Genomic DNA, 16312 nt, shown 5'->3' with positions numbered 1-16312 from the left:
CATAGCAAAGAGTTTGCTGATAATACATCATGTTCAAGCTGAGTAGCCTCTTAGTTCCACCTTTGAGTTCCATTAACAAAGGTTGATCTTTTGCTGCAGTCCCAATCCATAAATGATTCGGAAGGGGACACCTGTAAACTACGAAGAAGGAGATTGTCCTTTGAAAGTGAAGGCGAAAAAGGTAATTAATTCTTCCTACTTGTAAAGTTTAATCTGGAACATGTGGTGACTGGCTCTTCTTGCTTACACACTCATTATAGTTCTGATTTTCAAAAGCAAATTCAATTCATGCTTTGATAGTGTTAGGAGAATCACTTTTGTTCCCAAACTAGAAACATGGTTTCTGTTTGGGGGTTGCTATCTTTAAATTGCATCCTTCAACAAAGCCACCCCATGTCTTCAAGGACAGCACCAACAGAGAAATTGGGTAAACTGATTAAAAATGAAATCAAGTGTGCAGAGGGCATGAAACTGTCAAATGTCTTCCTTAGGAGTATTTCCCCCTTCCTTTGAGATGGAATCTCACTGGTCTGGTTCTCAAAATTAAGCTAGACTGGCTGCCCAGTGAACTTCCAGGATCCTCTGCCTCCCCAATTTTTGGAATACATGCACATGTCACAATCTCAATGTTTTTGTATGGGTCCTAGAGATTAAACTCATATCTTCATGTTTATGAGACTTTATCTACTGAGCATTCTCCCCAAACCCCTGAGTTTCTTAAGATATCTTCTGCATTCTTTTCTTTATTTGTAGTATACTATTTCTCTGATTAATATCATTTATGCTTCTCATTTCATTCTGTCCTCATTTGGGAGTTGTACATATTAATATCTTAAACCACAGGCCAGATGAGCATCCATATTGTGAATTCAACTTTTTATTAAACTATCTACTTAATTCTCAAAGGTATGTCGTAATACTTCCTTGGAATTCACCTCCCTTTCCATATCTATTACTCTACAAATGCTCACACCATCCAGATCAGTTCCACAAACATGTAGGATCATAACTTCTCTCAAGCTATGCAGAAACTCTAGTGCTGATAAGGCTTGTTACTGCTATCTCCGGCATCTCTACTTTCAAAACTATGTATTTATTGGTTCGTTTAGCTCCATCTCCACAGCCATATTGAGCCTAGATATCATCATATACACCCTTAGAATACTAAACTAGCTTTTTAACTAACTCATTTTCCATGTAAAATCTACTTTATTTTCATCTATTTTGCAGCTTGGGCTACTGATGGGTTTTTTCCAATTACATTTATGTCACCTATATATATAAATTCTTCCAAGGAGTTGTTATTGTTATTAATTTTTAAGATTTGTCTTGAGAATTTCATACATGGGTGCTATGTTAACATTTCTATTTTTCCCTCTTCCCACTCCAACTCTTCCCATGCCCCTATTCCTCAAATTTATAACTTCTTCATTAAGTTACATGTAGATATAGATAAGATATAGATATAGGTACATATACAGATGAGATGATAGATAGATAGATAGATAGATAGATAGATAGATAGATAGATAGATAGATACATCATACATGCATACATACATACATACATACATACATGCATAGATCATTCATACATACATAGATGGCAGACAATCTATTGAGTCTATTTAGTGTTGCTGCTATATAAATGTGTTTAAGACTGATTACTTGGAATCTGATAACCTATCAAGGGTTCATCCCTGGAGAAAACAGTCAGTCTCCTGTTCTGTGTATTGTTAATAGAATTGGCTTCTTCCTACTTCTTTGAGTCTTTTATCTCATACTATTTCATACTGCCATCCCTTAACTATTCTCATCAGCTCCTTGCCTTTGCCCTGAGGTTCATCTCCTCTGAAGCCTTTATTTCAGTTGTAGGTATTCAAAATACTACTTCTCAATGCTGTCTACCTGTGAATTGTAAACTTCATAAAAATGGGATATACTGGTTCCCAGTGGTTCCAGGGCTTGCCATATGTACAGCAATGTCTATTGGAATTATAACTGAGCCAGGCAGAATGATATGTTTCCATAACCCTGGTACTCAAGAGGCTGGAGCAAGAGGATTGCCATTTTCAAACCAGATTAAGCCACTGGAAGAAAGAGGAGGAAGAGGAGAAGAAGCACAAATTCAATAGCACTTGAGTAACCTTTTTCTTCCTCCTTTTTGTATTTTTATTTCAAGTTCTCTTCTTAACTCTATTCCCTTGAAATATTTTCCCTTGGAGATATCATCTACTAGCTTGCTATTCATTTTTAGTGACTTAAACTCTTCTCTCTTTTGTGTACATTGTGTCCATGTTCTTGCATACGTTATTCCTTGTAAAAAATTTCCATGCCTTTTTGAAAACATACAAACACAAACACAGTAAACATTAACATACAATCAGACCAGACTGTTTTTCACTCACAACAATTATGGTTTGTGATGCGTTTAGCATGAGCATTTTCTTGATCACTTTAAATGCATAAGGATTTTCTTATGGATTCCCAAGGTACATTCCTCTTGTGATATTGCCAAAGCTGCTCTATGCTTGGGTTATTGGTGTGATTATTTTGTTTTGTTTTTCTCTACCAAACTCTAGATTCAAAAAAACAAAAACAAAACAACAACAACAACAAAAAAACTGGTAGATATTGGTTGTCTTGTGTCAATAGTTAAATCATTTAATCAACTCCATAAACTACCCATAAATAGGCAATTTTTTTTCCTGCAATGACCACCTTTATTTTCTTGGTGGAGTTTTCTAAAACAGTACCCCTGATGTCGAGCTGTTTTTCCACAGAGTTAATCTAAGTCCCTCATCCTGATGTTAATCTCTTGGTTTTATCTCACTGGAAATGAAGAACAGTCCGGCAATGTAGCCTATGTACAATAGTTCCCCATAGGGTTGAAGATTTATTAAATCTCCTTTCAATCTTGTTCACTTTCCCCATTCTCAAGGCAAATAATCTCACGTTTATCTTCTGATAAGACCCTGAAATCATGTCACAATTCACACAGTGTTCATGTACCCAGACATTTCTATCGATGTTGAAAACATTCCCTTTAATCGCAGCCATAGTTTATGAGATCTAGTTTATATAAAGTTTAGATAGCAAGAGATTTGCCTTTCTGTATCAGTCTGATATTTCCTAGCATACCCATGTGTTACTGTGAGTTCAACAATGTGAAAATACAATTAATTACCATTTACCAGAGCTTTACAGGCTTTTTTTCTTTGGGATTCCAGGCTGCTGCCGGCAAGTGCAAATTTTGCTAAGAGCAACTTAGTCCCAGTCACCTTAATCTAATGCTCTCTAGGTGGTCAGTCTTCCAATATTTTGTCATATAAAATTATCTTCTGGGAAGAAAAAACACACAGAAGAGGTCAATGTACAATAATAGAGAATTTCCAGAGGATTCTCTGATACTGAACAACCTAGGGCTGAATAAACTAAAAGCTCCTAGGGAATGTACCAATTATTTTAGTGTTAGCTTACTGCTCCTATGAGACAGATCCTTGAATTCCAGGAGTGTTGATGTCTTATGAAATCAACTGGCAGAGACACCAGGGAGAAGAATAGTCCGCAGATAGGAAACAGGCAGACAGAGGTAAAATCTTGCCTGGTTTCCCACTGCCTACGCAACAAGAACCTGGAAGTTCTTAGGTTTTAGCCCTTAGTATGTCCACCTTAGCATGCATAAACAGCATATTTAAAGAAATGGTCAGGACCTCTGCCAAGCCGACTTAATCATAAGGAATTTGTTGATGTGGATAGTTTGTCTTCATGAGCTTCAAATTTATTCTAAGGAAATAAACCCACTTTCCAATAAGAAAGAATTATCATAGAAAATTTGAAGGTTGGGGGTAATTCTGTGTTTAACTTCTGGTACACAGGCACCTAGGATTTATGACTAGGGTCAGCATAGGTAGAGATGCTAGAGTTCTCAAGATGGAAGTACAATCTTCTTGCTACATAAAACGAAGAACAAAAATGATGCTTCAGTGATGTATTCTATTGCCAAGGAAACTGTGATGGCTGGGCAAAATAAACTAATGAAAGAAACAATGAAAAATCACTTCTACTTAAGTGGTCTACAAAGTTGGATTATGCTTACCCTCAAGTGTGCTAAAGTGATTAATTGAGTCTTGGGAATATTTCTTTTAAAATATTACAATGTATGCACTGAATAAAATATATACAATATTAGCACAATGGCATGTAGATTAACACGGAAAACAGTATTATGGATAGTATATTATAAAATATGTAGTTGTGTCTTGGTATATATGTATGTATTGATACATAAAGTACCATTCCATACTCAAGCATTCACACATACATATATGTATATATACCAACAAGACTTACATGTCAAATATTTGGTGTGTTCTGCTCAATGCCTTCTGTAGAACCAATGTACAAAAGTAGTCACTAATAGATGGTTGGAGTACCTATGACATTAGGTAGTTAACAATCTAGTAACAGAAACATTGTTGTGGATGTAAGTCAATCACCCATTCATGTATAAAACAATCATTGAGTGTTTGTTGTGTACTAAATGCTCTTAGGTACTTTACTTAAATCTTTTTTTTTTTTTAGTTTTAAAAAGTTGGTTTCTTCTTATAAGAGAAAAAATTTTCACTAGTTAACAGGCAAACAAAAATTTCTGTATAACAGCTAATGTCTATCTATGCTTTTTCATTTTTATTACACCTGTTTTTATTGTTTAGCAGCAAAACCAAAGATTTCTACTGAATTCTGTAGAACTTGCTTTTCCATAGTTGTAGCAAATGGTGAGCAAGGGAAAAAAAGATAATTTAGAAAGGAGGAACTCTTTAATTGGTTTTACCATTTAGAAACTGCTGATGTTGTGAAACCAACAACCATGACATACTGCACCTGCTGATACTGTGAATTTCTAGGAAAATGAACTGCTGGGGCATTTTTCACCTAAAGCCTGGGTTACCTTGAATCATTATTATAGTGGGAGGGAACGGAAAGTATGAGCCTCCCAAAGACAGATCTAGCTTGACTGTACCTGCTCAAGTTCCCGCTCAGAATCAACATAAATACCTACTTTTGCTTCTACTCATCCTTTATGGTCATGTTCCCTACTTCCTTTTCCAAAGCTTAAAAATAAAAGATATGGTAAATAATTAGCCTCATTTAAGTTTCACTTGAAAAATATGTGGAATCAGAAGGAAAGTAAACATTGTTAGCCAATAGAAGTTCTCCCAGAATCCTAAAGGTGTTTCTAAAAGAGAAATATATATGTACTATGTTGATTTTGTAGACCTAATAATCAGCTCCTGAAGATCAGAGGACTCCGGCAGCTGCTGGCAATCACAACCAAGCTTGTTATCAATAACAAACTTCCAAAAATGAAAAACAGTAAAAAAATAAACAATACAAGAGAAAAATGAGGTGTTAAAAGATGTGCCTATTACAACCAGATACAGGGAAATCATTGGAAGTATACTTATTATTCCCTTCCAGTGGGCGTACGTGGTCCCACATTAAAAGTAGGGAACAGAGACTGACATTTTAAATTAAAAGTTCAGTGTTCCATGGATGCAATCTGAGCACCTTAAAACTATTACAACTTTTCTTTCTACTGACAACTGTAGGAACTATTACTTTGTTTAGTGATTTGTATTACATGTATTTATATTTATTAGTGATTGTATGCTAGAATCTGGCAAATTTTGAAAGTATTTCTCAAAAGAAAATAACATCAATGAAAGTAACTAAAGAAATAAATGCATACATTGCTAAACTTATTTTATGAGTGACGCAGGGTATAAATCTAATCTTTTTTTAAAAAAAATCAATCCTTTCATAAAATTGGCAAAATAATTTGATATCTGAGTTCCAGATTACCTTTCTCAAAAATAAATGATTTCCAGTCGATATGATGTATATCAATAATCCCAGCACTTGAGAAGGGTAAGTAGGGTGATACATTGTTCAAGATAGTCCTTGGCTAACTAGTGATTTTGAGGCCAACCTGGCTACATCTGTCTCAATAAATAAATAAATACCCCTATTAACAAGTAATTATATAATTTGTATTACCTATTTTAGTGGCATGTATGTGAAACCTTTCTTTACAAGATCTTTAGAAGCATGGTTAAAAAGCAAAAGCTGCATACAACTGTGGTATATAATGCAATATTTGGCTATCCATGCACACACACATATGGAGAGAGAGAGAGAGAGCAAAAAGCAACTGCCACAACCATACTTTTCAGCATAACCATTACTTCTTTCCTCAGTGTGGAAAAAATATTTAAGATCTTCTCCCAGGAATTATTAAGCCCCACTACAGGTTAACTGTCATTATCTTGCTTTATTACAGAGCTTTAGAACCAATTTGTCCTAAATAAAACTGTGACATCTCCTCAAATGCATCATTTCTTTCTTTTAGTTTGTAAGGCTGTTTAATCTACCATTTGTATGGAAACCTACTTAAAGGTCCCCTTTCAAGCCTCTGAAGTGACAGAGGGCCTAAGGTACTTAATGACAAGTGAAGAAATGTACTCCTGGCTTTAAGTTCCCAATGAAATGTTTTCCTAAACTAAGTGACTAGAGAGTACTCAGATTACCTCCAAATTGTCACCAGTGGGAAACATAAAACCCAAATGCCTAAAAAACTCATTAAATGTCTCTCTTTGACCAAGAGTTATGTCTCCCTGTTGAGTCTGACTAATAAAAGTTGTAATTAATCTGAAAAGAAAAACTTGTAAAAGACAGAGGGAGTTTAAGTATTTATTCCCTGACTTTTTTGTCATGGAAGCTATTTCTATTATCAATTGTAAGACAGCTGGGTCAGCTACTCCATCAATAAGTTTAATTTCATTAACTTGAATTCATCCTGAAGCTACAGACTCACCTACAAGGAAAGCCACACATGCTGTAGAATTATGTCCTGTGAGGAAAAGAGGAGGAAAAGCATTGTCAGCCCATAGAAATGGGAGGAAATAAAAAAAAAACAAGATTTATAGTCATCTGATTCAGAAAGCAAGTTTGATAATGAAACAAGCAGAAAAGAATTCTTCTCTGTAAAATGATCGGAATGGGTGATCGTTACCTCATTTCTAGAAAAAAGGAAAGCATAAAATTTTCTCAGATCTCTTTCAGAATGTGATCTCCCTATCTTCAATATTTGCCTGGAATACCAATGCAGAATGGGAAGAGAATGAATAAAAACATGCCATGATACTGTTTAATGGCTATCAAATAATTCAGTTTCTCTAGGGAAAGGCAGAAATGGGACAGGCCATCAAAATCTAGTACTTGAAGGCTAATAACAGTGCATTTCAACAGCTCAATCGTGCGAATTACACCTGCCAGCTTCCAGACTAAACATGACAGTTTCTATTTTCAGTCTACAAGTAGATTGTCATTTCCATTTCCATTTTATATGATAGAAAATGAAGTTTTAATTTAGCTAGTATTAAACAGAAAATCCTGCTTTGGGAAGGCTTCGTCCAAGCAGCTGTTCACACAGACTGCAATAATCTAGTGGAGTACAGAAACCGTCAAGAACACCAAACTTTTTCTGTTATTTCATTATTCATGTACCTCCACTTCTTGCTAAGAGGATTTCTGTGATAAAATAGCAGGCCAGTTTGGAGAGGAAAGAGTTCAGTTGGCTTACAGCTTACAGTCCATCACCGAGGCACTGAGAGATGATAAGGCAGTAATTTAGAACAGGAACCTGAAGCAAAGACTAGGCAAGAACACTGCTTACTGGCTTGCTCTCCATGGCTTGCTTAGTTTGCTTTATACAACCCAGAACCACCTGCCCGGGGGCAAACCACTCACAGTGGGCAGGGTCCTCCCACATCAATCATTAAACTAGAAAATTCCCCACAGGCCAGTCCCTCTTCCCAGATGACTCTAGTTTGTGTTGAGCTGACAGAAAAAAAAGTAACTGGCACAAGAGGTAAGTCCTATGTATATGGAATAATTGGCATTTTTAGACTATTGAGATAAATATTAGTCATTCTTTACTCATCACAGTCTGGGTACCTCTCCTACATTGAAATCAGCCTGTTTTAGTTCATTCATGTTAACCAATATATCATATGTCTAAAGAACTGAAATCAGACCATGAGTTAGTAAGTTAAAACTGGGCATTTTAGAAGGTGAGATGGAACGTTTTTTCCACATGTAGAGATTTAACATTTTAAAGGTTTATTCATTTTATTTAATATGTACAAGTGTTTGTCTGTATGTATGAGTATCATGTGCGTGCCTTGTGCCAACACTGGTCAGAAGAAGGTGTGAGATCCATAAACCTGGAGTTATAGGTGGTTGTGAGCTGTGAGTGCTGGGAACCAAACCTGGGTCCTTTGAAAGATCAACAAAACCTCTTAACTGCTGAGACAACCCATGTGGAGGGAATTAAAAATCCACAGACAATGACAAATCAAATGTGACAAAGTAGCTTATTAATCTGTGGTATGTACTGACTATAATTACCCACACTTGGATGAGAGGCACATGATTCAATGACTAGTTTAATTTAAATTTGGATCCTCTAGGAAAAACTCTGTGATCTAGTTACAAAGAATGTCAACATTAAGATGGGAAGCTTGAGTTGATACAAATACCAGACTATTAAATTCAAAAGGGTTAGTTAGGACTGGAAACGCAGGCTGTGAAAATTTGGAACAGTGAAAACTGAGAAAAGTTGAGCTTTTATTCTTTTCTCAAACTTACTAAAATAAAGTTGGTACCTGTTGTTTCCTGAGGATTGAAATGATATGCTCACAAAGAGGAGAATGCAGGTGGTATTACCAGAAGGCTCTGCATGAGACAAGATAAAGAAAACAGAGAGGAAGATGGGAAGGATCAAGTCTGGAAGTTTAAGGGGAGTTGGGTCAATGATACTGGAGAAAAGGACTTCTGCGTGTGCTGATCTGAATAATCACAGTTGGATGGGTGGTTGAGCGGCAGCGTGTAAATCTCAGAGCAGTAGTCATCACCACACTGCTGGAGGGTCTGCGATGTTCACAGCAATGATGGAGTCGCTGAACAAGTGTGATATCTTAAGGAACGACATTAGGTTCTCTGCATTTGCTAGACTTAAACTGATAGACCACAAACTTTCAGAGAAAGTTTATTTTTAAACACTGCCCATTTTTACCTTGAGCTGCTTTCTGGTTTTTAATATTTTTTAAAATTATAAGTTGTTGTTTAAAAAAGGGGGGGTATCTTTGTTTCATTTCATTGCCATATGGGAATTTTGAAAAGCAATTGGAAGTTTCTCTGGAGTGACCTTAAATCTGTTCATCTGGCCTTCTATAAATAACAAAATGAGCACATCAGGCACAGAGTGGATGGGGACACTGTCTTCAAAATTTCTCTAGAAAATGATATACCTCTTGGAGTTTTGTTGGTTGGTTATTAGCAGGAACCAGATGGAGAATTGCACTCTCTCCCCAGGACACTAATAGAAACAAGTTCTGAGATTTGTTTCTGAGTTTTTCTTGCTGAAATATGTTCTAACATAACCTTCAGGGCTCAAATTATCTTGACATTTCTCTATGAAGCAGTCAATATGCATCAGTGGCCTTGGTGTAATTAGGTAAAGAAACTTACCTCAATTACTGTATTTAAGCTTTATATTCTTTGCAATGTGCTACATAGCCAAACTCCCTGGAATGTCAAGGCCATTTCCTGAGCTAAGGTTGAAACTCGGTCTGCCTGACTTTACTGAAGTGGCTTCCAGCTTTGACCTTTACAACGTGTGAATGATTGTCACAGACGATACAGCATAAAGGTTTAAAAAAAAAAAAATAACAAGCTGTATAGTGGTGATATTTTAGAATTAGGACACATTTTCCCTAGTCTCTCCATTTTCCTCAAGAGATAATATGCCTGATTCTAAGACTAAATAAGACTTGACTGTGTGTAATTTTTAATTTTCACATCATTTCTCTTCCATATAAATTCGCTCTTGCTCATTTTCTTTAAATTTTGAAATGATTATTTTACTTCATGAAGATAAGCTAATAATCCTTGAATCTAGAAGTCTGCACATAACTACATATTTCCATAAGTAAAAGGTAGTTTACTTACAGCCATTTAGGATAATGTGCACCAAGACCCACATTTGGTTGTTTACTATGAAAATAATCTCTTTTTGATAGATTTTAGCAAAGAAAACAGCACAAATGACCCTGACGATTCTACAGACACAATAAGACGTTTTCAGAGTTCCAAGAAGCATTTTGAAGAGAGGAAAAGCAGATCGTCATCCTTCATCTCCTCCATCGATGATGAACAAAAGCCACTCTTCTTGGGAACAGTAGATTCTACACCAAGAAAGGTGAAAGCAACCAGACTCCATGGTGAAGAAACAATGCCCCCCTCAGGAAGAATTCACACAGATAAAAGAAGTCACTCTTGCAAAGGTAACTGAGCATCCGTGGTCTCTCCTCATTGCTAGATGGGAAATGATTGCTTTTCAGAAACTAAGAACTGCACAAGCCCAGGTTCATCTGATGTTAGACCCGAAGTTAACCTGTATGTCCCATCTGCCCAAAGACCAGGTAACTTCCTGGGATTCTGGGAACTGTAGTTCTTGGAAAAATAACAACAAAGCATCCTGTAAAAGAACGATGCTCTATGGGTTTTGCCCATGTAAGTTCTTCCAACACTTGTCTCAAGGCCACTTACCTGGAAAGTTGATGGTCAGGTGATGGTCCTGGCCAAGTTCCGTCTTTGTCAGTATTTAATATTTTTTAATAAAAGCTTGCGTAAATTCAGCCAAAATGGTGGCACTGTTTTTTTCTGGAGAATTTCGGGATTAACACTAACCCATTCAATTCATGAAATGTTTTAAATGTCTTAAGATTGAAGGACATCCATAAAGAGTTTGCATAATCCTACAATAGTGTTCCCCAAAAAATTTTAGTTCGGGAGGTTTTTATGGCCAATCAAACTTAGTGTAAGACTAAGCACAGTGTTGTCGGCAGCTTGTTGATTACAGGAAGAAAGGATCAGAGGCTATTTGCTGAAAGCTAACAGGTCAGTTTTTAATATTCACCCTCCATACCAGTTCTTGACTTCAGCATTAATAACTTTATAATATGGAAGCTCCATCCAATTACAGCACAATGTAAACCAAACAGAATTGTGTTTCACTGTGGATTAGAAGGAAGAGAAATGTCTTGACACAAAACATAGTCTTGATAACATTCTTGTTTCACCTCTCCCCTGAAAGGAATAACAAAATACAAAAGATTTGTTGTAGAAAATACACAAGAGCTGAGCAGCATGCTTTATTTTTCAGACTTTATGATAAAGGACAGAGAACAACACTTTTTAAATGCTACAGGAAGAACAATCAATTTTCCAGATCTATATATCTAGCTAGATCTTGCTATTTAAGTCAACTTGGAGATGTGGGTCAGACTACTTGGATTATAAAAATAGCTCTGCCATCCTATATGACTTTGGGTAAATGATTTGACCAACAGCAGGACCCAATTTATTCATTTTTAAGATAGAAATAATTTTATCTAACCAACTGATTATTATTATTAAACAATATAATCTGTAAATAAAATTTTCTAGGATCAAATCCTAAGCTCTATTTAATATTTTCTACTAGGTTTTATTTTCCAACTATTTCTTATTTAATTTAAATGTGAAGATTAAAAAGGCATCATACAGGACTGGAGAGATGGCTCAGTGGTTAAGAGTATTTGCTGCACTTGTAGGGGACCTGGGCTTGGTTCCTAGTTCCCACATCCATCTAGTGGTACATAAATGCATATAACTCCAGTTCCTGAGGATACATTATCCTTTTCTGGCATGTGCTACACATGCATGTGCTACACATGCAGACAAGCAGCACACACATATATACACATAATAAAAACAAACACATATTTTAAAAGACAATATCGTGAAACATTAAAAGATTATAACAAAAAGAAAGAAAACCAGGATGCTCTGCTGGGAGGAAAGAAAAGTATTTTTCACTGAAAAGGTAGACACTACTCACCATCATCATCATCATTCCACAGGAATGCCCAACAACAAAGTGTTGTTGAGTGCAAGATGGTTAGGCTTTCTAATTTCCCAGAGTTCCTTTCCCTATCATGTCACATCAGCTTTTATCATGATGTCACATGGCAATAAGCTAAGAATTTATGCAAATGTCCTCTAGACAACCTAAAATCTTGATGAAGTGCATGGAAATAGTATCTCATTCATCACAGGGGAAGAATAGAATATTAGATGTGATTATCAAATGTCCCATTTTAGTTATTTATGAAAATGGATTCTGGGTAGTACTAAAAATAGAAAACAGGTTGTATCCTGTAAGTCAAAGTTCTGAAGAACTAACTGAACAATAACTACTATGTGCAGAATAATTGTAAGATGATTTTTGTAAAAACATGTTTTCTCCTTGAATATTAGGCTCTCAAGTGACAAGTCATTAAAGATATTTTTGAGGTTTTGACTTTATAATGATTCTCTTTGACAGTGAATTCAAATGCCTTTCATTTCATAATTTTTCTTCTTCCAACTTTTAATTAACTCTTTTTTGTGCCCAACAAATTATATTTTCAGATGATTTTAACATCTCCAAATACCCATGTTTTCAAAATTCATAATGTAATCCACATTCAAGTCACAAATAATTATCTTGATAATGCATAGCTATCAAGATAAGACATGCAAATAGGCATGCCTATTGACAAATGAAATTGATGACACAAAGCTTCAGTCAAGGTGACATGCATTTAACATGACTAATTAATATAATTAACCAGTGAAGAACTTAAAAACTTGATTCCCTGCAAAGATCACTCCACAGAAACTTTCCAAGTGCAATGCTATATATTGTAATGAACTTCAATATGCAAGTGTAACGACTGCAGATCCAAGTGCTGCATTCTGACAGGGTAGTTGCATTAGCAATGGGCAGCAGTTTCACTCCCTTGTGTTCTGAGACTTGTCATCCCAAAGAAGGGTTTATTTAAGCAAAACTTTAAAAAGAAAAAAATGAAATTGACTCTGGCCTTCCTAACGCTGAGGTCAAGTATAGACTCCAGTGAAACTGTGAACCCTGAAAATGAAGGTTTACCCTCTGTTCATCCATTTGCAGAAATGTGTCTTGCAACTATGGCAACATTTTCCAAGGCAACCAGTGCAGATACTGTCTGAGCTATTTTTAGAAAGTGTCTACAAGGATGCTCATTTGATTAAGACAACTAACCAAGGTTTCTCCCTTTGAACTCTTTCTTTTTTTCATTCTGCCATTAAAACAAATTAACCACATATCTCTAAATTTTAATTAAAAATTAAATCGTAATCAAGGAAGCTTCAGTCTCACAGTACACATTTTATTCATTTCTACTCAGATAATCCTTTTTTCAAGCATCAAAGAAAAATACTATCCTCCATAATTTACTGCATGTGATTCACCAGCATCGTTTAAAAATCAATGTGTTACATGATTGTAAAATGAGGGGGCTGTTAAGCAGAGGCAGAAATTCAATGAGGTTACTTGGCATAAAGCTCATGAGGACCTTACATAGCCTTCCATGCAATCCGTTCTCAGTCTCTCTGAAGAAATGTTCCTACAAAAACTGGCTGTGGAGAAAAAGAGGGCACAGTCCCTGGCATCTCCACATGCTGATTTAGCATCACCAGCACAGAGCAGAAGATCTAGTTTACTAGATGTAGACACTGTGCTGTGGTTTTGCATTTTAAGTTGGTTCAAATGTCCCGTGGACAAAAAACAAATCACACTTCTCAGTGAAATCTGTGGCTTTACCTTTGTATTCACATTTCTTCCTGTCCGGCAAAACTTGAAAAGAAGCAATACAATGACACTGTAGAAAAACGTTGAACACCAAGATCCTGCAGGCTAAAGATGCCATAATCAGGAGCCTTCTCTGGATATCACAGGGAAGTCTCTGAGGTCTGTTAGCCATTTCCACAAAACAAGGAACCTGGCCTTGTTTTTCACATGCTGTCTTTGGTTATGTTAATTTCTTCCTTATAGCCTCCCCTACTGAGATAGAAATAAAAAGCACATCATTAGAGACTTTTTTGTGCATTCAGTGATAAATGAGAGGGAGAGAAAACCCAAGGAAAAAGAATAGTTTTCTTTCTTTCTTTCTTTTTTGTTATCTGCTTAGAAAGGGGGAGTACAATGCACCCCCCAGTGTGCTTTCAGAGAAGCCATAGGAAAGGAAGTCTCACAGTTCTGTTCCCTATTTCTAGAATCAGAGCTAATCCTGCCCAATTTAGATACTTTCGGTCCTTTTTTTTTAAAATAGCTGAGGATGTAAATTCCTTATCTTTATGTAATAACTTTCCTTGCCGTTTAATCATAGCTACTTGTTAAGACTTTCTTTTAAAATGTCTCTCCAACCCAATTGCATTCCATAACCCAGAGCTACTTCCATGGGAAAACAAAGACCCACTTGAGGTACATCTTCCCTCCCACCAGCTCTCCCATGAAAGAAAAAAAATGCCCTTTTCTTTGTTGCTGAGATAATCTTCCACATCTAGTTCCATTTCTTCACTGGTTTTATTTTCTTACCCTTCAGACATTTTGTAGAAGAAAGTGGATTCAGAGCATTACAACTCTTGATAAAAATGAGGAAGAAGGTAGTATACAGAGATTTTAGGAGAACAATACTACAAAAGGTTCATAAAATGACTCATTCTATGAAACACGATCACATCATTCTCAATTGAATTCTTTAGGGTCACAGTCTTTGTCTTCAGTTCCTGATGCTTAGCAGAATCTGGAATTTAACACCCGGCACACCAGAAAAGTAGAATTGAGCACATAAGAAGTTTGTTCTAAAGTATATTAACATGAAAAATATTAATAACAAAAGATTCACATGAAGAAAATTCTAGAAAGCAATGTGATTATATTAAATACAGTACAAAAGTATCTTTAAGGAAGTTGAAGGCATGGAACAGTAGCCGAGGACCTTTAAGACTTCTTATCTAGAGACTGTGGCTCCTTGGCTCAGCACTGGGCTCTGTTGGTCTAAGGGAAACACCCTGAAGAGCCACACTTCTCTCTTGACCTTCTTGGGCTCAAGCAGAACCATATATGTGCAAATTACCTTATGGGTAGGGGTGCTAACAATCTTATGTTTTGGGTAAAGCAATGCAAACCAAACGTTATTTTCTCCCAAATTTAATAGTATAACAAACAGCATGGCTGTTGGATCACTTTGAATTTGTCCATCATGTCTTCTCAGCACCAATAAAAAGATGGAAAACATAATAACCTGAAAAAAAAATCTGTTACAGAATTTGAATCCTATGAAAAGAGATGAGGGAGGTAAGATAGGCAGCTTAAGGCTAAGATTCTGCTACAATTTGGAGAAGGTGGTTGTCATGTCCTTGAAATCCTGTGGTTCTCTCTGTTTTGGATTATGCCTGGAGATACTAATAGGTATCTTTGAATCTCCAGTAGTAGGTTTCTCTGCCGACACAATAAGCCAGATGAAGCCATATTAAAAGTCCATGTTTAATAAGCAAAGTGCCCTCAGGTGACTCTCCAGCCCCTGCCCCCCAGAAGTGAGGTGGGGGAGGGAAGACGAGAAATCATATGGCAGGTGTAGGGACCAGAGCTTAAATACCATGTAGATGCAGTCTTGAGCAGCTCCTGGAAAGGAGCCGCAGGTTGGGGAGCTTTCTGAGAAGAGCGGGATTTAGAATGGGGTGGAGGGTTATGAGGCAAAGGGGAGCTTCCAACTGAACAGATCCTCCTAGTCTGCCTTGCAGGTGTCTTTGTATTGCCAAGGCAAAGGGGCTTCCAAAGCAGCTGACATCTGTCTTCTCTCTCCCACAGATATCACTGATACACACAGCTGGGAAAGAGAGCCTGCCTGGGCTCAGCCTGAAGAATGCAGTCCCTCAGGACTTCAGAGAGCTGCCTGGGGGATCTCTGAGACTGAAAGCGACCTCACCTATGGGGAAGTGGAGCAAAGGTTAGATTTACTTCAAGAGCAGCTTAACAGGTAAATGAGTAGTTGAAGCAAAAGCGGAATTTATTTATGTACATTATGTTAAATAAAGAATACCGAGGAACACTAAATTTAGAAGACTTTTGCCATCAAGCACCCCATATTTGCTTACCATTTGTATATCATTTGCACTGGTTGCCTTTAAAACTCCTTTTGCCCTCAAAATAATTTACATTTCACTTCTTAACTGACAAACTTCCTTCTTTTAATCCTTGTATATTATTTAGTTGTTCCTGAATTAGTCCTAAGCTATGACATTTTAAAAAAAAAATAATTATTAAGTCAACTTTTCAAAAATG

At 36.5% G+C, this 16312-nt stretch overlaps 1 protein-coding gene across 2 annotated transcripts in view; it reads left to right on the top strand.

The window, feature by feature from the left end:
• The window catches only part of Kcnh7 (potassium voltage-gated channel subfamily H member 7), a 446649-nt gene that overhangs the window by 414821 nt on the left and 15516 nt on the right, over positions 1 to 16312 (top strand). For both annotated transcript variants that reach the window (XM_076569567.1, XM_006984601.4), the window contains 3 exons: positions 100 to 181; positions 10146 to 10409; positions 15839 to 16007. In XM_076569567.1, coding sequence (XP_076425682.1) covers positions 100 to 181; positions 10146 to 10409; positions 15839 to 16007 — 515 coding nt within the window. The remainder of the gene's footprint in view (positions 1 to 99; positions 182 to 10145; positions 10410 to 15838; positions 16008 to 16312) is intronic.

The sequence above is a fragment of the Peromyscus maniculatus genome, chromosome 4 (assembly GCF_049852395.1).
Source record: "Peromyscus maniculatus bairdii isolate BWxNUB_F1_BW_parent chromosome 4, HU_Pman_BW_mat_3.1, whole genome shotgun sequence".
NCBI lineage: Eukaryota > Metazoa > Chordata > Mammalia > Rodentia > Cricetidae > Peromyscus > Peromyscus maniculatus.
The sequence above is the reverse complement of the archived record's forward strand: the minus strand, read 5'-3'. Positions and strand labels throughout refer to the sequence as shown.